Below are 25,617 nucleotides of genomic sequence, written 5' to 3'. Positions count from 1 at the left end.
TCAACTTTTTTTTTAAATCATCTTTTTATTAACAATTGTTAACAGCCACATTACCAAAATTATATCATATCTGAAAAACTACTATAATTTGGAACATGGAATGATGAGCCTGTAACTCTATTAAGCTCTTTTTCCACCAATAATTTCTGGTTTACTGTGTTCTTTTAGAAAGATCTGCCTTTCACAGAGACTGACGAAAATTTTAAACCTACTTCGTTATAACTGGAAGTTAATACCTTTAGGATTTTCTTCATTTTGTTTCAACATCTGCTTCGTATAGACTTTGGTATTTGATTGCTGTTTCCATCTTCAGGGAAATTGTGATATTGAATGTGGATGATCACATGTTAAGCTTCTAGAAGGGAAGAGGCACTACTCTACCGTTTACCAGCCTTGATTACTTGGAGATACCAGATAATTCCTTTTTTTTTTTTTTTTAATTTAAATTTTTGGAATCGTAGAACTTGAGAGCCAGGAAAGGACTTTAACAGATCCAAAACCACTTAAATGAAGAAACTGAAGTTTGGAAAGGGGAAGGGACTTGCCTAAGCTTGCAGAGCTAGTTTTGGCAGGCCCAAGACTAGATCCTAGGTGTTGCTGATTCCTATGTCAAGTAGCCTGAGCTGTGCCTTTTTGCTCATTTAATATTTTCCATATGTTTAAGTAGTTTCCCTTATTGAGGAGTACAGGAAAAATTGGCATAGGAACAGATCTAGTTTATAAAGTATAAACTCATTATTTTGGACTAATTTGGGGGGAAGGCTTTTTTGTTTTAAGTTTTGTTTTTGTTTATAAGAAAACAAGTTTACTTTTCAGTTCTTAAGTAAGTAAAGGAGTTACCTTGTAGTCTTTTTATACCATTAATTTTACTCATCTTTCATTCTTAGCTAACCAAATGTCAACTTCAATATAAGTTCACATAAATACTACCCGTGACTGAATTAACACTTGTTCAGAATTAACAATGTCGAATTTTAAAAGGTTTATTGTAATTCAAAATTCTTTTTTAGGAAGAGGTAACTTCATGGTCTGCATGAAATCTCTTGAACTCTGTGGTATTAGTGTTGCTGTGGCTTGTGTTTCTGTCTTCTCCTCTGATGCTTTATACATACATGCATATACATACGTACATACATACATATACATACATACACATACATACATACACACACACACACACATATATACATATATATATATAGCATGTGACCTGGGATTCTGAAAGGCTAGGCCAACAAAATACACAACCTCTGTAAGAAATTCTTTTAAATTGCACAAATTGGAAAGGTTCTGATTCTGAACAACAGACCGACATCTAAGGATCACACTCCAGCAAGGCCCATCATGAAACAGCTTGCTAAAATAAGTAAGGCTTATGATTTCTTTGGAAGAAAGAGAATAAGCCATAGTGATAAAATCACTGATCTTTTAAAGTCGTTAAAGTTTTATTCAGGATGTAAAGGTAGATACCAAAGATTTTCATATTGAGTTGTCTTAGTAACTCATAGCAATGAAGGAATGTTTATGCTATAGATATTCTATAGCACAGCTGCTGTGAGTTACTATTTCCAAGTAATATCACAATGCCTTTATTAAGGATTTCATACACTTAATAACTACATTAGATTATAGAAGTCAGTCTGATGGTTTTATTAATGATATTTTGGTGGTACTCCACAAAAGTAGTGAAAATATGGTAACTTAATACTAGTTATTCTAATTATTCATCCACAAGCTTTGCCTTGTTTTGTGGAGCAAGGCACTTTTCAAAGTCATCACAACTTGGTGTTTTTGCACAGCTCTTAATTCCGTTATAATCTCATCTTGCATTTTTTTTTGTTCCTATGATAGTTGAGCTTATTTAAGGTGCTTTTCCTGACAGATGGAGGTTTTAAATTCCACTGTTTTCAAAAGACCACTTTTTTTTTTAGGCTATAATAAAAGGCATAATTATTTCCACCAACTTTTGATTTTGTTTGAGTTTAATTTGAAGTAGATATAGATTGAATGTTTTCTAAAATAATAAGTTTTTGCACACTTCTCAAAAACAGGTAAAAGTAAACTATAATATCAGATATATTAGCTTGATTTCTTTAGCTGTCATTTATTGGTTTGAATATTTCAGCAGATATTGACATGTTTACATGTAAGGAAGCATGTTAAAATATACCTTGAATTTGGCCATTTGAGAAGACTTTCATGTGAAAAGCATTCTGTTCTCAAATTTTGAAAAATTAAACCTTATCTGGAGAAGAACTAGGTATTGGAATTACAAAGATTTAAATAAATTTGTTTTTCATAAAGTAATTGCAAAACATTCTAATAATGAAATCTTGCAACAGTTCTAAGAGAGATGTAGTTGTAATAAGAAAAAAGTTATTAGAATATGTCTATTTTTGATACTTTTCTGGGGGAATCCCTTAGAAATGGGTCTACATATTATTCAAGACAGGAAAAATGTTTTTGTTAATTGATGAAATCCTCAGATTTTATTGCCTGTGGTCAAGTATATATATATATAACTTTCATGTTTCTAGGTTTTTCTAAAAGCTGTAATTCTCTCTTTTTATTTAGTGCTTACCTTTAACTAAGTGTCCAGGTATATGTTTCTTACCACTTATTTCAGTACAAGATTCCATGAATGCATCAATGTGAGTGACTTTCCGTTGACACAAAATCACAGCCACTTGACACTAGTAGATAAGTTTTTGTGAGTTGTTGTAAAATCACTTAATGGACAATTTTTCTGATAATGAGCCTTTTCAAACTTAGGCAGTGTGAACCTTGGTTAACAGGGTTAATCCGTCACTAGGCCTCTGTTCAAAGCCTTTCTAACTTGGCAAGACCAGCCAGAACTTTTGCTTAGTGTAAATTTTCAGAAAGAGGAGAGTCAACGCCCATATCACAATAGGAATTAGAACAGGCCTTTAAGTGGAAGACCCTGTTTTAAATATAGGATATACATATCTTAAAGGAAGCACATAAAATTGAGTTAGTGGTTTGGGTAGTATTACTCTAAAAAACCTAAGATTTATAGAGTTAATCTGATATTTCTTGGTGTGTGGGTAGGGTGATAGGAAAATTACTAAATTTCTGACACTGTAGCAAAATTAGATATCAAGACCATTAAAAACATCAATGAAGTGGAATAATTAGTAAGCTAACTTACATTTATTGACATATTGCTGCTTTACAGACAGTGACAGTAGTGAAAGTGATCGAACAAGAACAAGCAGAAATACTGTAGAAGAAGAGGAAATCAAGTCCAGAGAAGGTATCGTTGAGTTTTCCCTTTTTTTGTTCCAATGAAATGAAAACACAACTCTATGGAGTGTGTAGTTAATTTAGATAGACTCGCAGAATATTAGCAAATATTTTTAAGGAAAATAAAAGACTTGATAAAGCCATTTTGTATCACAGACATAGTCTGAAAACTTCAAGGGCCACTTGATTATACCTGTATAACAGTGATTCGTGATGGTGTACAAATATCATTTTGCTCAAAAAGTAGTCTTCAATTTGAAAAGTAATACAAGTACCCTAGAAGAAATATGTAAATTGGGATTTTGGCAAAAATTTTTATAATAGATATCTGATTCTTGCATCATTTATGTTTGCACTTACATGTAGCTTTATGGCTTATAAAACAGTTTTCACAGAGATGTTATCTGCTTTGTGGTTGTGGGCTTTGTTTGCTTTTGGTCATAAAGTACTGTGAAGTAGAGCTAAGACATTTGTATTATTCCTGTTTTTATAGATAAGAAGATAGGCATAGAGAGAGTGAAATTGACTTTTCCAGAATCACACAGCAAATTGATGGCAAATTTAAGACTCTGACCTAAGTTTTTGGTTCTTTTTGTAATCAAGATTCTAGATCCCTAAAATACCATTTCCATTTCACTTAATGTTAAAATAGACGTGTTTTTTACTTTCAGATTTTCATCTGAAAAATTCAAAGTAATTTAGTCAACTACTATCCTTAAAAGCTTTGTAATGGAATTAGACAAGTATGTACTTTTACATGGGTAGTTAATAGACCATTTCTACCAAATAAGCTTTTATCTCCTAGAGATGTCTTTTCTTTTACCAAATCATGGTGTGGAAATGACCCTGGATTCTCAAAGAGTATGCTGGCATAGCTCAAACTCTGGCAGTCCTGTCAAGCTGGAGAAGCTCTGAGTAAAGTGTGATGACAGATTGTCATCTAGTTATCATCCTAGCTAATTTTTGGGAAGTGAGAATCACCAGAGGGTTGGCACTGTGTGATTGATTTATTTTGGCCACAAGTACTTTCAGCTTCCTACTAATGTGTGGTGGGGTTGCAGTTTGCATTGGTGGAGGAATCACCCGTGGAAATGTATTCATGGATCTTTGAAGTATAACAGCAACAATAACATAAATCATATTTAGATAAAGCCCTTTAATGTTTTCAAAGTGCTTTCCTCAAAGTAACCCCACTAGGTAGGTAGCGCAAGTATTATCTTTCCCATTATATTTACATTAAATGTCTTTAGAGGGTACGTTGGAGTTGGGAAGACTCTTTGCTTTTGACTCATTCTGGCTGTGTTACCTTGAGCAAGTTATTTCAACTCTCAGTGCCCCGTGTAACTTTCTAGAATAGTTGCCATTAGGTGTTCTCTTAATTAGGCGTTCCCTATACCATGGAATCCTCAGGTCTAAGTCTCTTCTCCCTGCCTTTCCCCTTCCTCTCCCCCGTAACTGTGAAGATGGTTAATCTTACTTATGCTTCATTTTCCATCATCTGTACCTATATCTTATACATAGTTTTGATAGAACATATATTTTGATTCTTATGTGTCCAAGTGCTTTGAACTTGCCAGAAGGAAGAACTTGTCATAATCTGTCTTGTCCAGGCACTTATGTGGGTTCAAAAGTACAGTTGACATTGACAATAGTTGCTTTTGGAGTGAAGAGCTAAGTAAATGAGGCCCGCACTTAAACACGCAAGAGAAAGACAACTGTTAGAACTTAATATGTAATCTTGTTCTCACATATATCACAATTGATTAAGACCTACGAAGGCTTTGTGATATGGGGAGGTTGATTATAGCAGCAGAATGTATTTAATGAAGTAGAAAACTTAAAATTTATCTTTTATTATTGAAGTTTACTGTGGCTGACTAAATTGACTAGATAATTTATAACTTAGAGACAGTTTTTTGTTTGTGTGTTTTTTTAAGACTATTTTTTGTTACAGCATGATCAGATAAGGTCCAAGTCAGTGCCTAGTAGCCACATAATATTTCATTAAAAGAATGGGGACAAATTTTGAAATTCAAACAAAAGCAGCTGACGAAGTCATTGCTCATTAAAGAAACTAATAAAAAATGAAGATGATTAAACATCCAAGAAATTCTGACTTAGCAAGCTCTCATTACACCAGTTTGTGACTCATCTCATTGAAAATGTCTGGGCAAGTGGTCATTTCAAGTGACCATACCCTCTGTGCTTTCCCAATCCTCCTCTACTACCCTGTTTTGAGGAGTTTGAGCTCAGGAGGGAACTCAAGGAAATCATCTTCTATATAATATTTAGTATTTCCTTATCCACATTAGGGTTATAGTTTGAAGATTTAAAACTTTCTTAGCTTAAAAAAAAGTTATAGTACCATATACTTTGTAGCATTTCTAGACCTTTTGCTTTTAAAAGTGAGAACATTTATTTTACTGTTTAACCTTAAAAACAAACATGTTTCTCTACTGCCCTCTTGTTTTAAAAAAAAGTAGGAAAAATGTTTGTGATATATAATTTTTGTAAAGAAAATAATCATAAAGCTTCCCACATAACTTTAAGTTTAAAGAAATTAACCCCTTTCTATGTATAATAACCAGACAAAATGATAAATCAAGTTGGTATAAAATCATTTTTTCACATGTTGAGTGACCCCAGTTTACCCACTTAAATTTGGAATATTTTGACATCTCATCTCATTTGAATGTCCAAAAGAGAAAAGTATGAGAAAACTAGCAAATCTTTACTTTATACTACAATATATTAAAATGCATATTCATTCACTTTTAGATTTGTTTATAATTCACATATTAATTTTTTTATATCGTTGGGCTAAGACTTATCAGGGCTTAATGGCCATAAAAGGGAATGGAGGCTTATTTTGTATGTTCATTAATTAAGATTATATTTATAGTTCTATCTTAAAGCATAGTAACCTTAAGTAAAATACCATGCTTTGATTTACTTCTGTTTTCTTTTTAAAATATTGAGTGAACCTGAAGAATAAAGGGATATTGTAGAATCTAAGCACAGTTATTTATTTCTCCTAAGCAAAGTCATAGGATTTAGAATTGTGTGAGGAGCTTTTGAGATCATTTAGGTCATATTCATTTTACAGATGAAAAAATGAGGCCTGAAGAGGAGGACTGATTTGCTTTTTATGATTAATGCTTTGTATTATTAACTTTTTGTGCCTATTGCAAAGAAGAATCCATTAATGTTAATGTCCTTATCTTCCAAAGAAATTGTAGCACACACTTATGTGATATTTTGTTTTTATAAAGCACTTTTTCCACAAATTATTCTCTTGACAGATAGTTCAGGTTTCATTATCTCCATAGACATAGAGGCTTATAGAAGACTTACCTAAGATCACACAGCTGATAGCTACTACTCACACGTAGCCAAGTAATGGTTTATAGTGGGAGACTAACAACTTTTGGTAGATTGTAATTTTCTGATAATAAATAACATTTCAATATCTAGGGATCTTTTCAAATGAAACACACCTAAAAATCATCTACCAGCAATGTATTATAGGCCTAAAACTCTGTATAAAAACTAGTGTATAAAAAGTGGCCACCTGCTCCTTTCCTAAAACTCTAGAACTAACATGATACAGTATTTAGAGTGTTGGACGTGGAGTCAGGAAGCCTTAGGTTCAAATCCTACCTTAGACACTTAATACTATATAACCCTGAGCAAGTCACTTTAAGCTTTGTTGCCCTCAGTTCTGTACCTGTAAAATGAGGGAGATTGGACTGTGAGGTTCCTTCCAGCTTGAATGATCTTACATAGTAAAGTAGTGGCCTGATTCCTTGGTTGAACAAAAGTATAGAGCTAAGACAAGGTATGGAATGAAAACTTGGAAGCTCCTTCTCCCCAGCATCTCTGTTCTCTAATATGGGCTGAAATTGGCATCCTTTTAGTTACAGCTCATGGCCGTGTTGTCTAAAATCAAATCCACAGTAACTAACATGGCTTCACCAACAACAGATTTTGCCAGATTAACTTTATGATTCCTTTACATGTTATTAGGCGATGGATCAAGGAAATGCTATAGATATTTCACAATGACTGTCGTGCAATCCTTGTGGATAAGAGGAAGACATATAGACTAAAACAACCGTGCAGATAGATGGATTTAGGATTGGTGATAAGGGGGAGGAAGCAGCATTTATATTTCTGTATAGCTAGCTCCTCTTTTGTGCCACACACTGTGTCAAGCACTTTACAAATACAATCTCACCTGATCTTATCAGCAACTTTAAAGTAGGTGCTAGTATTATTCCCATTTTACAGATTAAGTGACTTGACTGGGGTCACACAACTAGAAAGCATCTGAAGTGAGATTTGAACAAAGGTATCCCTCATTCTGGGTCCAGCACTGTATCAACTAAAGCGTTACATTCCTGACGCTGTGCTAAATGGTGCAGATACAAGTACAAACGATGTCAAGGAGCTTACACTCTAAAAGAGTGGGAGGGAAGACAACTCCAACGGGCTGGAGAGGCGGGGCACATTTTGGAAATGATCAGGAATTGACACATAAACTCATTCAGGGTCCTATGGAGCAGAACCCAGGTTCCAGAGGGAGGGAGTTGAGCAACCAGGCTGGAGAGGAGGCAACACAGTCTGGAAACAGATCAGTTAACTTATATAGGGAGGGACCAGGGTATCTTTCCTTGGTACTTTGTTGTTCAGAATTAATGGGGAATATATGTAATGTTCTGCTCTTTCTATTTACAAAGCACTTGGGTAGTGTTGATAGAATATGATTTGTTTGAGTGATCTGAGACTTTTATTAGGCTTATAAGCTCCTTATTCATAAACATAAGTGGGACACAGCATTGAAAAAACTAGTGTGATTTAAGACATCAGTAGAGTTAATACCAAGAACAAGGGAGGCGGTAGTTTCACTTTGTTCTTTCTTAGCTCACATCTGATTCAAGTCCAAAAAGGCAGCCAGTGAGAAGGCATGGAATGGTCCTGAAGATGATGCCATACAAGGATTGATTGAAGAAAATGGGGATATATAGCATGGAGAAGACTTAGAGGGAACTTGATTGCTATCTTTAAATATTTGAAGACATCAGGTGGAAAAAAAGAGGATTAGACTTGTTTTGCTACAGACCCATGAGACAGAACTAGAAGCAGTGAGTAGAAATTGGGGAGAGAATTTCACCTCTGTCACGAAAAACTTCCTAAAGATTAGAGCTATCTAAGAATGAAATGGGCTGCCTCATGAAGGCAGTTTGACCACCCCCACCCCAATTAGAAAGTTTCAGAGACATGTCAAGATTTTCAAAGGGGATTGCTATACTGGTATAGACTGGATTTGATGACTTCTTGGTTACCATCTAACTCAGAATTTGTGATTCTGTGAAATACTTGATGAAAACTAGTCCTTATAGTCTTGACAGTTGGTCCTCAAGGGAAATCTTAATTTATCATGCTGCCTTGCCTCTCTTGAAGCCCTTCAAATTCACAGGTTTAGGCAGGATTAATTTTTGTGACTTCAAGATATGTGATAAAGTAGGAAGTGTACCTGGAATAAAGGCTCTGCAGTGTGTAGTGGATAAAAAGCTATCTTGGAAGTTAGGAAGTTCTGAGTTCAAGTTTTACCTCTGACATATACTTTTACTGACCATGGAGACCCTACTAGGCAAGTCTTCTAATCTCTTGGTGCTCCAGGCAACTCTCCTGGTGCTCAAGACAACTCTCTAAGTCTGGAAGTTGCATACCAGTTGCCAGTCTTTACTGGTAGAGAGAATGCCCCACACTAATTAATCTCAGGTCTAGTCCCACCCCCGCCCTCCCACCCCCAAAAATATTTTTGGACTGAAAGTCAAGAGACATGGGTTCTAGTCCTAATAACCCATCAGCTCTCTGACCTTGAGTTAAGATACTTTTCCTCTCTGGGAATCTTTTTTTTGTTTTTTGAAATGAGAGCTCAAAATATATGAACCTTTCATTTCTGAAATGGCCTATTTCTACAATGTTCAGTCAAAATACCATATTCAATTGGCTGGTTATTTGAATAGAAACTTTCCTCAACCTTATGGTATAATTAAAAAGTAATTGATTCTCAGAACACTTTATCTGGTCATTCTTATCCTTCCTGCTCTTTAATTGCCTCTATGAACATTTATTTCTAAAAAATGCCTATTACCATACTCAAAGGTAGAAAGCATTTCTGTATATCTCTCAGGCTTCCTTCTCCCCCACCTATGCTATCTAACCTGTTTCTGAAATAGAGGACATTCCACATTACCTTTTATTATTCCATTTATTTATAGTACCATGCCAAGACTTTCCTGGGCATATTTTTAACAAGTATCCACTCTAAAATAATGCTATAAAAAAGGTAAGTTACCTATTGTCTTTGAACGCATGAATAATTGTAAGGTCCCTTTTTTGTTAGGCGCCTCAAGCTTCAGACTTAAACTTTATTAGATACCACAGTTAAGAAAACATGATATTTCAGTGTGAAGTGTTTTACCACTGTGCTCAAAAATCTTAATTTTGTTTAGTTTTATAATTCTAAATGTTTTCACATTGTATTTTTTCTTTGCTATTAGTCTTCTAATATTGCCTTTGGCCAGAAGTAATGAAATTGAAGAAAGACATAATAGCAAGAAGTCATGTACGTTTGGAAAGGACTGCTCATTTTTTGTATTGTAATTTAAACATATCATGTTTATGTTCCCTCTCCATAACTAGAGTGTAAGCTCCTTGAGAGCAGAAACTGAGTTACATGTTACTTTTCAAATAGTGTTGTGTGTATATTCATATTTACACATGTATACACACATACATATACACACATATAGTAGGTGCTAATTATGTGTTTTTTAATGGACTTGAAATGAAATGAATTGATATGACCCTAATTTATGAATGTGCTAATTGTTTTTTCTCATTTACTCAAGTTCTCTTTAGCTGTGAAATACAGAATCAAATGGCCAGGTAAAACTTGGGATTTTGATGTGGGTTGGTCATTTAACATATTTCCAGTTATTTAATCCGTTTGTTTATATTTTAGACTATTCTTGATGGCTATTAAATTTACAAAAAAACAATTGTACTATTGGAATTTACACAAAACCTTCATAACTTATCCTTGAGTTATATGGCATTGGAGATTGAAACCCTGTATTTATGTGAATTTATCGTAGTAGCTATAGTAGCAGAAACTCCCAGTTGTTTTGCATATGTATTCACTTAATGTTAATTTTACAATGCTAATGCTTCCAAGCTATAGTAAGTTTGATTCCCCCCACAGACGAAATAGCTTCACTACTTATTGATAATAGATTGCAAGGGTAATCCAAGTTAATTGCCTTGAAAATTTGTACCTTAAGTCACAGACATAAATATATGAAAAGATCAGCACAAAAAGTGCATTCTGTAGTGATGATAAATTATCACCATCATTATTTTAGTCATCTCTTAATGTGTTAATTCATGTGAAAAATAACTCATACTTAAAACTATGGGACTAACTGATACGGCTGGTTCTTTAGATATTTGTAGTACAATTTTTTTTAAAAAACGTTAGCTTAACAAGGGTTAGCCTCTTTTCAGTCTTTATCAGATTCATGATGACCTTGTCCCAAAACATATCAGTTGTATTCCATTCTATTCCATTTGAATAGGTCATTCATCATGACTAGATCATAGAACTACCAAATACTAGTAGTGATATTATGTTTGCCAACAGGTTATCATTATTTCTTAAATTGGTGTTTTTTTGTTTGGTAAAAATGGCAGCAAATCACTCGGGTTGCTGGCCCTCAGTAATGCTTTATGCTACTGGAGACCAATGAGCCCTTCTCACAGGACCTCCAGGTGTGCTGGTTTAGTTCAGCCAATGGCCATTTCACCCCTCCACCCTGCTTCCCGGAAGGGATCATTGGTAGCAGGAGGAGTGCTAGGCTTCCTGGTACAGCAGTTTCCACCGGCTCTAGCCTGGGCCAAGTGTCACTGGCCCAGCCACTCTAGGACGCACATTGCCGGCATCAGATACAGTTTTATTTACTTTGTTGCAGGGATGCAGCTTGAAAAGCATATATATATATATGTATATATGTGTTACTTGTCTGCCATTCCTGCAATCAGTCCATGTGCTTTTCTGACTTCAAAGATTTGTGGCTTCTTTGGTGTAGGCATTCCCTTCACCGACACTGATTGCAACGCTTTCAGGCCTCTGGATGGTCTCTATGAGTTGCTGTGGCCAATAAAATTCATCACCTGGTGGCCAACCTCATGGTGATGAATATTTCTGAACTTAGAATGTTCCTTGGCCAACAAATACACAGTCTGTTGCCAGTTCTATAAGCCTTTCCAGCTTGGCAGGATATGTGCCATAGCTTGTGCTCAACTGGCAAAGCTTTTGAGAACCCTGAGTCACCTTCATGCCATGATTGAGGCATTGGAGAAGGACTTTAACAGATAACATTGCTGCCATCCGATCAGGAGAAATTCTTCACCTGTATAGAATTTTTTCACTTAAAAAAAAATTTAAAATGGAGGGACCTTAAAAGACAATAGATAGTCATAACCCCTTATTTTAACGGTTAGGGAATCTGAGGCTTAGGTAATGACTTGCCAAAGTTCACGAAAGAGCTTAGGTCAAGGACTCCTGATGTGTTCTATCCATTATCCATGTTTTTTCTACTACCAAAAACCAAAACATCTTCCCTATAAATGTCAAGTTTGAGTTACACGTCTAGGACCTTGGACATAACAGGCCCTTATTTCATAAATGTTTGTTGAAATGAGAGTCCCTTCATTCTAAATGAAGTCATTGATTTTTGTCCTATTTCCTTTGTATAGTGTCAAGTATTAAATCTTTAAATGCTGAGGCCACTATGTAGCTATGGAAACACCACTAAAATCCTAAATAATAATTTGCCATGTTGTCTTTACACATACCCCTGTCTAAAGTACCCTCAGTTGAAGAAGAAAGTGACTATCTGTAAAACAGAGCAGTTTAAATAAATCATCATGAATTTATAGGTTATGATCTCTAAATTACCATATTTCAAAAATGCTGTATGAATATCATGATTATTAAAACGCTATGTTATTTCTCCTCAGGCTCTTATACCCTTGCCCTCCCTTCACACATTCTCCCTACCCCACTTATTTTTTTTTCCCTGCTTGCAAGGATGAACAAGATTTTATATACTGTGATATTGAAAACATGATCGTCACCCTGCTGACTTATACTGACATAAAGCGTATGTGTTTGTTTCAGCCCCTAACTTTGCAATTCTAATCTTTTTTATACAGATGTGGAATTGCAGGAAGTTCTCAAAAGGAGTCTGGAAGAGGTGTAATTGAAGAGTCTCCTGCACAATAACAGCTGTCATTGAAGGTGCTCACAATAGTAGAATCTTGAGTTCTACTTCAGTCAAAAACCGTAATAGCAAAGATATATTTGAAAACATGCTTATGCATTTACTTGTTAGACTTGAAAGATGATGTCATTTATGTTCTTGTACTAATGTGGATTTATAAAATGTACAGAAGGAAGAGAATAAATGTTTAATATAAATCTGAATTGCCATGTTCTAATATAGTTGCTGTAATCTCTCAATTAGCCATATGGCTGTATATAGTTAAAGAAAGTAAGCTCTTCTCTATGGTTTTGTATTCTCCTTATTAATCTTTTTTGACTTTTAATCATGCATCTTATTTTGGGCCTTTGTTTTTTACAGACATAAGCTCTACTCTGTTCTAATTTTCCTAAAGTCCATGTAGCATAGAGAGTGTGATCTCTTACTGTCTTTCTGATGTCTTTTTAAAATGTTCTTAATAATTAGTTGGAGAGATAATAAAATTATGTTACTTGCTTTGTCCCTTGTGTTGCACATGAATTTATGTCCATGTCTTCAGGTAACTCATTGTTGATGCATAAAAAAGGCAACTTTATTTTTTCTAAGGAAATGATTTAAAGCGTTCTTTTTTCCATTTATTTTACATAGAATGTTATATACATTTATGCTCTTTTGTTTAAAAGAGGTATTATTAAAGTATTTGAGTAGAATTAAATTTATTCTAAATAAGTTGGGTCCTGATTTTTTATATATGTTATTTCCTAGAAATAACCTGTTTTTAAACAAAACTTCCCATTAAAACCTTTTTCTGCAATATTCCATATGATCTTGGCTTGAGATTTATATGCAGGTCTTTCTCATTCTAGATTAATAAACAGAATAAGCTTTCAATATTCTCTCTATAATAGTCATTTAATTTTTAAAGTTCTGAGACCCCTCTTTGGATATTGGAAATACAATGAAAGAATTTGCTCTTGTGTTTTTACATGGCTAGCAAAATTTGACTAGTAATGGAACAAAACCCTATGTTTTTTAATATTAGTAGCCTTAAAAAACATAAAGTTGTTTCAATAAATGTAATAATCTAAAACAAGAAAACAGGCATATACACAAGAAATTAAATGTGGAATAATGCAAGAGATGTTTTATGGCCTTATATTAGTGCTTTATGAGTATTACAAATTTTTTTGTGTGTGTGTGTGTGTGTGTTAAAACAGCTTTAATCTCGGTCTTCGAGGCTTCTCGGCACAGTAAGAAATATTGCACATGATCAACATGTATTGTTCCAGGGGTGGGGGTGGGGGGACAGGGAAATTGCCTTCTTAGAAAGTACAGCCTGGTGGGGGAGCAGGTAAGGAGGAAAGGGGTGCACCCTGCCCTGCCCCCCCGCCGACCCAGGGCCAAAGTGCAGGAGGCCCCCCAACCTTGATCCTCCACCCCTACCTCCAAACTAACCTGAGTCCAGCCCCTTGAGGGAGGGGAGAGAGGGAAGTGGGTGCCACCACCCTCAGTTCTGGGCTATCTCGAGTATTACAAATTTTAAAATGCTATGAATTCAGAGGAGGGAGAGATCATTATGAGTGGGCCTTGTCATGGAGAATGGTAATTGAGCTCAACCTCAAGCATAGGTATGTATTGCCTTCGTAGGAAGGGGAGATTATTGGAAAGGACTACACATGGAGAGCTGTGCAACCAAAAGTATAGAGGGAGAGATGAGCGTCACAGGTTCCATGCACAGAGATAAAAGTTTAGGAGGAAGTTATATTTAGCCTTCTATATAGTATAATCACTGAAAGATTATTTTGATTGAGAAGAAAGCAGTTTTCTCAAGTCTCTTATTGTAGATATTTGTTGATGGGGGTTATTTTTTCTTCCATATTTTTAACAGATAATTGTCACTTGATCAATCTACTGCTTACTCGCCAAAATTCATGTTTTAAACTATTTCATATGAAGTGTCATAAGGATTGAATTCACCTGGTTGCAAGGATATAATTCTATGCATAACCCTAGGAATTAAGGAGATTCCTCCTGTGATGGAACCCCCAACCGCTTGCCATAACTGAAAGACTTGTCATTTGTTAGGTTGGTTAACTGCCAGCTTTCTTTTCATTCTTTCATTCATTGCTTGCTAATTCACATACGTCACCCATTGATTATTGTATTCAGTAGTGCTGAAAATGGTTTTAAAACCTGGGTACAAATGGTTACTCCAGCATTTAGCTGTAGCTCTTATGTCAGAAGGTGTATTTTTAACCTTTATTGTGACTTAATATATAGTGGATGTCATTTACAACCTGATGAAATAGTTCTAGATTTAAGGATTTTATAGTTCCATTCTTTGATGTATATATAAAACATTTATCTCCTTGGATTAAAGGATTAAAGGTATTGTTTACCTGTGATTTATATATCATAAACAGGCTTTACATCTTTGCAAAATAAACACTAAATTAAGGACTTACAGTAATATGTGGAAGTTAAAAAGCAAGGAAATCAGCTCGGACTAATATCTTAATAGTAGAAAAATGCTGGGGAATGACAAGGGGCAGAGGAACTGCAGTCTAGAAATCTATTAAAAACAGATGAGGGATGGACCTGTTGCTCCTTTTCTCCAGATCAACTCATTCCTACAGCCAGTGCCCTCAGCCTAGTCCAACCTTTTTTTCCAGCTTAGGTCATCACTGATGCTACCATCTGTAGACCAAATTATAGCAAATTTGGAATGGGGTTAACAAATAGGGGAGTACATTGAGGTCTAGCTCACTGAGCACGTGGCAAAAGCAGCCTTTCCACATTGAATTTGCCCTAGGAAGTTAAGGGTAGGGTAAGTGATGGAAACAGCAAGAGAGAGGTCAGCAATAAAACACACTTTAAGTATCACCCCCAGAAATTGCTGCAACCTTCTTTGTTCAGAAGTGACACTACGCTAATGGGTCACCTTTGCTTCTGCAGAAGTGACAGACATCTTAAGTTGTCAATGATCATGACCTCTGTGCAAAACTTTTTTTAAATGGGAAAAGAGAGTAAAAGTAAATCCATCAGAACAAGAGAAAATAAAATATCCAAAGGATGAAGAAAAACTAATACAGTTTTACTATTTGAAAGAACCAAAGGAAAACCATGCTAGAAGTGAAGTGAGTATGAATAAATTGGATGTCAAATTCAAAGAAGAATATGAAATAATGTGAAGCAACACTGTAGAATGAAACCGTCAATGGGAAGCAGCAGAACCCCACTAAATAAGTAAAAAACGAAAAGAATGGAAATAAAATTGAGTAATTTTAGAATACAACTTAAAAAGGCCTTTGCAGGCAAAAGAACAAGCTTATAAAAACGTTAAGAAGTTTAAATCTTAGGGGCTGCTAGGTGGCGCAGTGAGTAGAGCACCAGCCCTGGAGTCAGGAGGACGTGAGTTCAAATCTAGCCTCAGACACTTGACACCTTACTAGCTGTATGACCTTGGGCAAGTCACTTAACCCCAACTGCCCTGCCTTCCCCCCTCAAAAAAACAACAAAAAAAGTTTAAACCTTTAATCATGATTTTGAATTTTGTTGACAACAAAATATAAATACTTAATGAACTAATTGGGAAAAGTTTTCTGGAGTGCACGAAAACAGGCAGCAATTCACAAGTGGAGGTAAAAGAGTTCTATTCATATAATTAGCAAACTTTGAAATTGCAAAAGCAATTACCTATTAAAAACAATTAGATTGTAATTTTTTAGCTATAACAGGAAACATGACAAAGCTGGAAAAAATTGACATATGCAAACTACCTTCCTTACAAACTTTGAACATACTGTTATTCAGAAATCAACAAACCCTTAAGGACTTAATCAGCAAAAACCCCAGAACTGTAAAGAACTTCATAAGTGGTCTGGGCTGTCATTCATGATGTACAGATAAGATTTCAACAGCAGTATTAAATGTGTTTGTACTTATACTTGTTACCACTTTTGTTTATCACAAAATAACCTATTTTCAATTTTAGAATAAAGTATCAGTAATGACATAAAATTCAACTCAAATCAGAAAACAAAGTATACAATACTATATAATGTTTAAAAGAATACTAGTGAATGAATATTGAAATGATTGTGAATTTATTTACACTAAACGTTTTGGTAATTAGATTCATAAAACACAAACATAATTGTAGGAAATTTCATTAGTCTGTTATCAGTCAGTTGAAAGGTATTAAGCGCCTACTATATGCTAGGTATGCTAAGCACTGGAGGTCCTTGCTATAGTGGTTACTTGGAGACAGTTGGAGATATTTATCCTGTATATATCTTTTTGCTTTTGTTTTTTACTAAGTTGAAGGTAGTAGAAGGTACTAGGATTAATGAAGATATGGAAAGGCTTCTCTTTTAAAGATGGGATTTTAACTGGAACTTGAAGGAAGCCAGAGAAGCCAAGAGCTAGAGCTAGAGATGAGGAAGGAAGAATGATTAGGGCATGGGGAACAGTGAAAACACCCAGAATCTGAAGATTGTATTTGAAGAATAACCAGGAGGCCAGTGTCACTTGCTCCGCAGAGTACTTGATGTGAAGGAGGAAGGAAGCAAGGTTTGGAAAGATTGGAAAGGAAAAGGGATGGTAGATTGTGAAGTGCTTTAAATGAAGTGCTTTAAATGCCAAAAGGGACTTTACGTTTGATCCTTTAGGTCAGGGGTCAGGAACCTATGGCCTCAAGGCCACATGTGGCCTTCTGGTTCCTTGGGTGTGGCCTTGGACCGAATCCAACTTTTTCAGAACAAATCCTTTTATTAAGGGGATTTGTTTTGTGAAGTTTGGATTCTGGCAAAGGGCTGTACTTGAAGACCTAGTGTGGCCTTAAGACCACAGGTTCCCCATCTGTGCTGGAGTTTAGAGAGAGATTGTGTGTGTGCATGTCTTGATCAAATAGACACTTTGGAAAGATTAATTTGACAGGTGAGTGGAGTGTGATCTAGAATGGGAAGAAGCTTGAGGCAGGGAGATCAGCCAGTATTATTTAAACTTATTACTACTAAGAGTTAATCACAATTTAGTAGGTCTGGCACAAATGAAATAAAAATGTTGAATTCAAATCAGAGAACACAAGAGGTAGACAAGGGTGCTATACAGGATAATGGTAAAAGGAACACTAGTGAATATTAAAACTTTTAAATACATAAGGACCAATTCAGTGGTTAGGTTCACAGAGAACAAACTTAATAGTAGGGAATTAGTAATTATCAGACTGCCGCATCCACTGTGAAGGTATCAGAAAGAAATCAGATACAAACTATTAAACTGGAAATACAGGGGCAAGTTAACAGAAGCAAGGAATGTATTCAAGTGAACACTACTCAAAAAGTTGATCCCATACCTGGTCACAAAGAGGGCCTTTATTTTTTTTTTTAATTGAAATACATATAGTATCTAAACAAAGCAAAAGAATGGAAATGACAGTAACAGGGTCTATGACTGAATATTGTGATGGGATTGCAACACTCAGGTTTTCAACTCAAGGAGAACGTAATTGTATTTCAAAAGAGCTATGTGTGCAAGTCTGAAATATGAATCATTTTTAACTGCCACATTAATTCAGAAGGTTGTTTATCTACTTAAATATAAACATATGTTCTGCTTTGCTACGTAATAAAGCAGTAAACATGCTCTACTTCTACCATAATGACAGTTGCTTGTAAACTTAGATCTCTGATGCTAGGTTTTAGCTTTATTCCCTGAAAGGTCATCTATTGTCAATAAATGCAGTTGTCGGAGAAAAATAGAAATCTTAGTTGTCTTGTGCTGCCACTGCCAGTATTGGGTCTTTGACGACCTTTGGAGATACTCTAGTAATAATGGTAATAAACTCCAAATGAGAGTCTCCAATTAGTTTTCTTGCAAGCCAAAGGAGAGACTTCTTAAAGTTGTTTCTTTTGGATGAAATGTCATAGTCCTGGAGATGTTTCTTCTGCAATACAATTGATTGGGCCTTGATTTTTCTGCCTTTAATATCACTTTGTCACACAGCACTTAAAAGGATATTTTCACATACTAATAGTACCAGATCTCTATACTAGTTGGGCACTTCCACATATGTAATTCTCAATGTTACATTAAAGATAATGTTATACTAGGCCTGGATATAAAAACCATTTCTTAGACCACCAAATTTCTCTTAGCCAGCTGAATCCCATACATGGAATTTAATAAGACATTTATTTGTATGGAACACAAGGGGATGGACATCAATACCCTAGGTAAGTACATCTCGAATTCACCAGTCAGGTGATGTTTTACAAATTTTTTTTTCAATATCTCCGTCATGAACAATTATTAAAAAGTTTTAACTAAACTTGGCATTTTCCTTGGGTGGCCATTGTGATGGTTCATCCAGGAGGATTACCATCTATCTATTCCTGAATGAATGATAGCCATGCTAAGTTTTGGTTTTTTTCAAATCTAATTTTCAGTTCCAATTTCTCTCCCTCCTCCCTCCCCTGCCCATTGAGAAATCAAGAAAAATAACATTAAAAATATGTATGGTCATGCAAAAAACTCTTATTAGCCATGTCCAAAAAGAAAGAAAGGTAGGAAGAAAGGAGAATCTTTACTTTGGGTCTCTTCTCTAGCCAGAGGTGGATAGCATGTTTCATCATGAATCTGGAATTGTGGTTGGTCATTGTGTGGATCATAGCCTTTCAGAATTGGTCATCTTTACAAAATTACTATTGTATAAATTGTTGTTCTGGTTCTGTTCACTTCATGTTGCATAATTTCATGTCTTCCCAGGTTTTTCTGAAACTGCCCCCTTCCTAATTTCTTACAGCAATACAGTATTCTGACAAATTCGTATACCATAACTTGTTCAGCCATTTGCCCATTATTGTGGGTTATTCTCACTTTCCAATTCTCTGCCACAACAAAAAGAGCTACTATAAATATTTTTCTTTGTGTGGGTCTTTTCCTCTTTTGGACCTATTGGGGTATGGACCTTGTTGCAGTATCACTGAGTCAAAGCACAGAGTATGGCACAGTTTAATAGTTGTTTGGCCTTAGTTCCAAACTGCTTTCCAGAATCTTTGGGTCAGGTCACAGCACCATCATGTGAGATAGTTATAATTTCTCTAATAGTGATTTAGAGCATTCTTTTCATATGACTATTGACAGCTTGGATTTCTTTCTCTAAAAACTGCCTCTTCATATTCTATGACCATTTTTCAATTGGGGAATGGCTTTTATAGTTATAAATTTGATTCATTCCCCTAAATATCCTAGAAATTATACCTTTCTTAGAGAAATTTGCCACAAAGATTTGTTTCATCATTGTCCTATTTCTCTTCTAATTTTGGCTGCATTGGTGTTTATGCAACATCTTTTTATTTTTGTGTAATCCCTTTATAAGTTCTAAAAGGAAGATATTTTACATGATACTTTCTGACATAATTAAAAGTAAGTACAATAGCATGAATTGAACATGTCTGAACTTTTAAAATATTAAATATTAATCATCCATGTAAAATCATTAGAAAAGGAAAAACATATCCAAAAGAGCAGAAGGTAACTAGCTCAAAAATAGAATAGAAAATATTTTTTTAGAAAACCAAGAATGAAAGAACCTTTTGCTAAAAGACCAATAAAACTGATTTTTAGATTAACCAACATTATCAACACCTAGACACTAAATAAGACAAAACTACAAAAGATGATTGGTTAGTATGTATAGTGATATGCTAATAAAGGAGTGAAATGTGTGATAATTTGCAAAAATATGAATTGTTAAAGCTGTCAATAAGTGACTTCAACAGACCCATTACAGAGAACAGAATAAAAGACCTCTAGTCCAAAGCGGATCACATGTTAATTTTTCCAAATATAAGAACAAATAACATTGCATAAGATTATTCATAAATACAAGGGAAGATAAAAATTCAGATATCATTCCTCTTGTGAGACAAATGTGAGTTTGGTGTTTAAAACCTAGTAAATGGAACACTTGAAAATAAAGGTGTAGACCAGTTTCTTTATCAACACATGTAAAAATACAAATACAGTATTCACTATGAGACTATAACAATACATTTTAAAATTTTTGTTACCAAGCAGAAGTTAGCCTGATGTAATGGAAAGAACACTAATTTCGATTCAGAAGTCTTGGGTTCTAGTCCTAGCTAAAATAGTTATGTGACCCTAGGGAAACTTCTTAAAGTTCCTTTTCTTTAAAATGATGGAGTTGGACTAGCTTTCTAAGGTTCTCAGTATTTACATTTTGTAGGATGTTTCAGTATGCAAGAATCATTTTTTTTTAAATAAGTGTATAATATAGTTGAAAGTCAAATTTTCGCTTCAGTTCTGGTCTTTTCATCAGGCATATTTAAAAACTATTTCATTAAATGTCCATTTTTTCCCCACCTGAAGGATTATACTCAATTTTTCTGGATAGGTTATTGGTTGTAATCCTAGCTCCTTTGCCTTCTGGAATGTCGTAGTAAAAGCCTTCTGATTCTTTAATATGGAAACTACTAAATCTTGTATAATTCAGACTGTGGCTCCACGATATTTGAATTCTTTCTTTATGGCTCCTTGCAATATTTTCTCCTTGACTTGGAGCTCTGGAATTTGGCTATAATTTTCCTGGGACTTTTCATTTTGAGATCGCTTTCAGAGTTGAGCAGTGGATTGTTTCAATTTCTATTTTACCCTCTGGTTCTATGATATCAGGGCAGTTTTCCTTTATGATTTATTGAACTATAATGTCTTGGTTCTTTTTTAATCATGGCTTTCATGCCATCTACTAATTCTTAAATTATCTTTCCTCAGTCTATTTTCCAGGTCACTTGTTTTTCCAGTGAGATATTTCACATTTTCGTCTATTTTTTCATTCTTTTAATTGTTTTATTGTTTCTTGGCATCTCATGGAGTCATTAGCTTCCACTTGCTTAATTGTAATTTTTAAGGAATTATTTCCTTCAGAGAGCTTTTGTATCTCTTTCCACTTGGCCAATTCCATTTTTTAAGGTGCTATTTTCTTAATTATTTTTTTGAGCCTCTTTTACCAAGCCATTGACTCTCTTTTCATAGTTTTCTTTCGTCATCCTCATTTCTTTTCCCAATTTTTCCTCTACCTCTCTGATTTTTAAAATCCATTTTAAGCTCTTTCAGGAATTCTTGTTGGGCTTGTGTCTAATTCACATTTTTCTTTGAGGCTTGTCTTATTAGCTCCTTTAGCACTGTTATCTTTTTGGTTTGTGTCGTGATCTTCCCTGTCACCATAACTTGTTATGGTCAGGTTGTTATTCACTCATTTTGCCAGCCTATTTCTTGACTTTTAACTTTCTGTTAAAGTTGGGTTCCACTCCTAAGGTAGAAGGGGCATTGTCCCAAGCTTTGAGTTTCTTGTGATGCTGTTTTCAGAGCTAGCCACCAATGCTCACACTCCTCCCAGCACTGGAATTGTGACCAGGCTCCCCTGTTCTCTTGTAGCCTCAATTGCTGATGCTTGCTTCTTGTCTTGGAATTAAGACTAGGGTGCCTACTTCTATATGAGTGACCCCAAGCATTCCTTTTTGCCCTAGAACCCTGTTTCCCTATGGCCACAGGTGCAGTTCCCTCTTTTGGCCCTGGGACTGTGGCCCTGAGCCACATGTGGGCAGTGCAACAAGGTCGTGAACCCAGCACCAGAAAAGGGTCCCCTGCAGTCTCCTTCTGATCAGTTATATGATTCCCATTTAAGGCCCACTGCTGGCCCTTCAGTGTGGCCTGCACTGCTATTTGGTTTTCCTCATCTTAAACCTGCACACTTGAAATCAATATTTTATCTAATGGTGAAGCAGCAGTATTCTAAAGTAGAAACATAGGAAGCAAAAGGTGTTCAGTTTGAGTATTTCTATTTGGCATATCATTAGAAATGCTAGCAGTCACTCAATAAGCATTTATTAAGCACTTATTATGTGCCAGGCACTCTGCTAAGAGCTGGGAATACAAAAAGAGGCAACTGACAGCCCCTGCCCCAAAGGAGACAACAAGCAAACAACTATGTACAAACAAGCTACGTATAGGCTAAATAGGAAATAACTAAAATGAAATAATTCCTGTAGAAGATAAGATTAATTGAGACTTTAAGGAAGCCAGGAAGTGGAGATGTGGAAGAAGAGCATTTCAGCCATGGGGGGTGGCCAGAGAAAATTCCCTGAGTAGACAAGAGTATCTTACTCAGGGAATAAGAGACCAGTTTCACTGAATTCAAGAGTACGTAGAGGGGAGTAAGGTATAAGAAGACTAGAAAGATAATAGGAAGCATGGTGATGAAGGGCTGTGAATACCAAACATGAGGATTTTGTATTTGGTCATGGAGGTAATAGGGAGCCACTGAAGTTGATTGAGTCAGGAAAGTGATGTGGTCAGACTTGTGTATTAGGAAAATCACTGATGACTGAATGGAGGATGGATTGGAGTAAGGAGAGACTTGATGAAGGCAGACCCATCATTAATTTAATTGGAAAACATAGGTATCAAAAGAGATTAATGGGAAAAGGGTGAAAATATCTATAAAAAACATGGTAGTGTAGCTAGAAAATCCGAAGACTTCAACAAAAGAACTAATTGATACAGTATAAATTGAGTCAACAAGGCCTAACAGCATGAAACCCATATTTGTACTTTTATATAGAGTAGAATATAATCAGCTTGAGGGCAGAGATGGGTTCATTTTTGTCCTGGCATTCCCAGCTTCTGAGGATTGTCTTGCATGTAATTATATCATTAAGGCAGAATTCATGACTTCAAAGATAACCATGAATGTGCCTGAATGGTCCAGAATCGCAGGATATAAGGAATTCTCTAAGTAGAAGGCAGAGGAGTTAAAGCAATTATTGAAACTCAAAAGTAGCAGACCCACGGACCAGTGTCCCCAATTTGACATCCTAGAAAGAACCTTCCAAAACCAGTATGCCCATCTCACAATAGTGACCAGGAGGCCACAGAAAAACATTATGGCAGCAAGCCATGCCATACTGGTGCTTCCCGCCCCCCCCCCCCCAATGCCAGGGCCCTCCAGCAAGAAGACCACCCACTGGCCTCAAGCCCCTGCTCAGCACTCTTGTGTCTCCACGAGGGTCAGTCCTGCTTTTTTGTAGTGCCTGCCGCCATTGCCGCAATCTCCAAGCTGTGTTGCAGCTAGCTGACTGCTGCTTCTCTCCTTCAGCAATTAACTGCTCTCACCAACTGCCTCTCAGCTCTGCTCCAACCTTTCAGCAAGCTCCTCCCACCACAGGCTTCATGTCATCACGTGGACCAGAACTCCGGCCCCTACCATTGGCTCCAGTCCTAGCCACTCCCCTCCAGGACCCTGAGAGCCCCGCCCCCGAAGCCCATTCAAATGGGCGGGAAGGATCTTCCTATTCACTGATTACCTTTACGGTAATAAATGCTTGTTAGGTGAAAATAATGATCTTTTCAAATTACCTATATGCTTAATGCAATAATCAGTGTTGTGTAGTGGAAAGATTGATAGACTTGAAGTCTGTCAAGACCGAGGTTAAATCTTGATTCCAACATTTAACTTATGAGCCTCAGCTTCTTCATCTGTAAGATGGAGATAAAGCCTATACCTTCATAGGGTTGTTGTGAGTTTCAAATGAGATAATGTACATATGCCTATGGACAACCTCAAGCCTCATAAAAATACTAGCTATAGTTAATGCTAATAGTAATACCATCAGATTTCTTTAAAGAATTATATTAAAGCAAAATGAAATTTACATGGAAAAATATCAAAGGGACTGATGAGGATTGATTTGTTTTTCCAGACTTTAAAATACACAATATATCAGTTTTATGTGACATATAATATTCAGCATATACATATACAACAGCAGTGATGACAACGTAATAGCATTTATGTAAAGCCTACTATGTGCCAGGCATTATGCTAAGTACTTTACAAATATTATCTTAACTTGATCCTCACAACAACCCTGGGAGGTAGGGCTATTACAGATGAAGAAACTGAGCTGAACAGGATCAATGAGTTGCCCAAGGTTCTTCCAGTTTGTAAGTGTCTGAGGCCAAATTTGAATTCGCATCTTCTCAGCATTCTATGCATTGCAACACCTAGCTGTCTAGTCACATAGTGTTAAGCAGAACAGATCAAGGTCACATGAGTTTCCAGAAATATATGTATATATGTACTTATGCATATATACGTATATACATGTATGTGTATATATATGGTGTATATCCAATCCAGTCAACATTTATTAAGTGCCAGACATTGTGCTGTGTTGGGGACACAATAAAAAGAAAGACAATCCCTGCCATCATTGAGCTTATGATCTAACAGACATATACACATACATACATTGTGTGTGTGTGTGTATTTTCTCCACTATTTCCTAAGATCTGTGATTTTGTTGGTGTAGTACTCCTTCCACTGATCTATATCATAACCCTTCTTTGCTTTTGGCAGATCAATGAAACAAAATAGAGATTCCAAAATAGAACCAAGCATGTATAAAGAGGCTAGTATCTGGTAAATTTCTGTAAAACAAAAACTGAGAAAAGGAGTTATGTTTAAAAAAAAACTCATATATTATATATATATATATATATATATGTATAAATGAAGTATATATACATACACACACATAAAATAAATTTACCATACCATTTACCATAAGTTCCAGCTGGATCATGGACTTCTTAAATATTAAAAATCATAAAATCAAAAAATGTAATAATACATTTATCTTAATTGTGGAGGGTAGCTACATTTTTATCTGTTAGGCAAACAGAGATGTACTCAATTACAAAACAAAAAGTGCCTCAAAAATGTAATCAGGGAATTGGCACAACAAAAAGAATATTTCGAAGCAATAAGCAGTCAAAAGATACTAAGTTTCAAAAGAATTATGAACTATAAATGGCTATGTAAAAGATATTCCAAATCACTGACACAAAAATAATTAAAATAACTCAGACTTCACTTTGCACCATGCCACTTGACAGAGATGAAAAAAGATGGAAGCAGTCAATGTTGGAGAGGGTG

At 35.5% G+C, this 25,617-nt stretch overlaps 1 protein-coding gene across 7 annotated transcripts in view; it reads left to right on the top strand.

Moving 5' to 3' along the window:
• ZNF451 (zinc finger protein 451) overlaps nucleotides 1-13,325 on the top strand; it is a 106,102-nt gene extending 92,777 nt beyond the window's left edge. For 2 of the 7 annotated variants that reach the window (XM_036766854.1, XM_036766850.1), the window contains exons 14-16: nucleotides 3,197-3,274; nucleotides 10,185-10,221; nucleotides 12,550-13,325. In XM_036766854.1, coding sequence (XP_036622749.1) covers nucleotides 3,197-3,274; nucleotides 10,185-10,221; nucleotides 12,550-12,619 — 185 coding nt within the window. In that variant the 3' untranslated portion in view covers nucleotides 12,620-13,325. Of the gene's footprint in view, nucleotides 1-3,196; nucleotides 3,275-9,551; nucleotides 9,620-10,184; nucleotides 10,222-12,549 lie in introns of all 7 variants that reach the window. The other 5 variants (XR_005010871.1, XM_036766855.1, XM_036766851.1 and 2 more) reach the window with 5 other exon arrangements.
• Nucleotides 13,326-25,617: the final 12,292 nt, after the last annotated feature.

The sequence above is a fragment of the Trichosurus vulpecula genome, chromosome 7 (assembly GCF_011100635.1).
Source record: "Trichosurus vulpecula isolate mTriVul1 chromosome 7, mTriVul1.pri, whole genome shotgun sequence".
In the NCBI taxonomy this organism is placed as follows: domain Eukaryota; kingdom Metazoa; phylum Chordata; class Mammalia; order Diprotodontia; family Phalangeridae; genus Trichosurus; species Trichosurus vulpecula.
The sequence above is the reverse complement of the archived record's forward strand: the minus strand, read 5'-3'. Positions and strand labels throughout refer to the sequence as shown.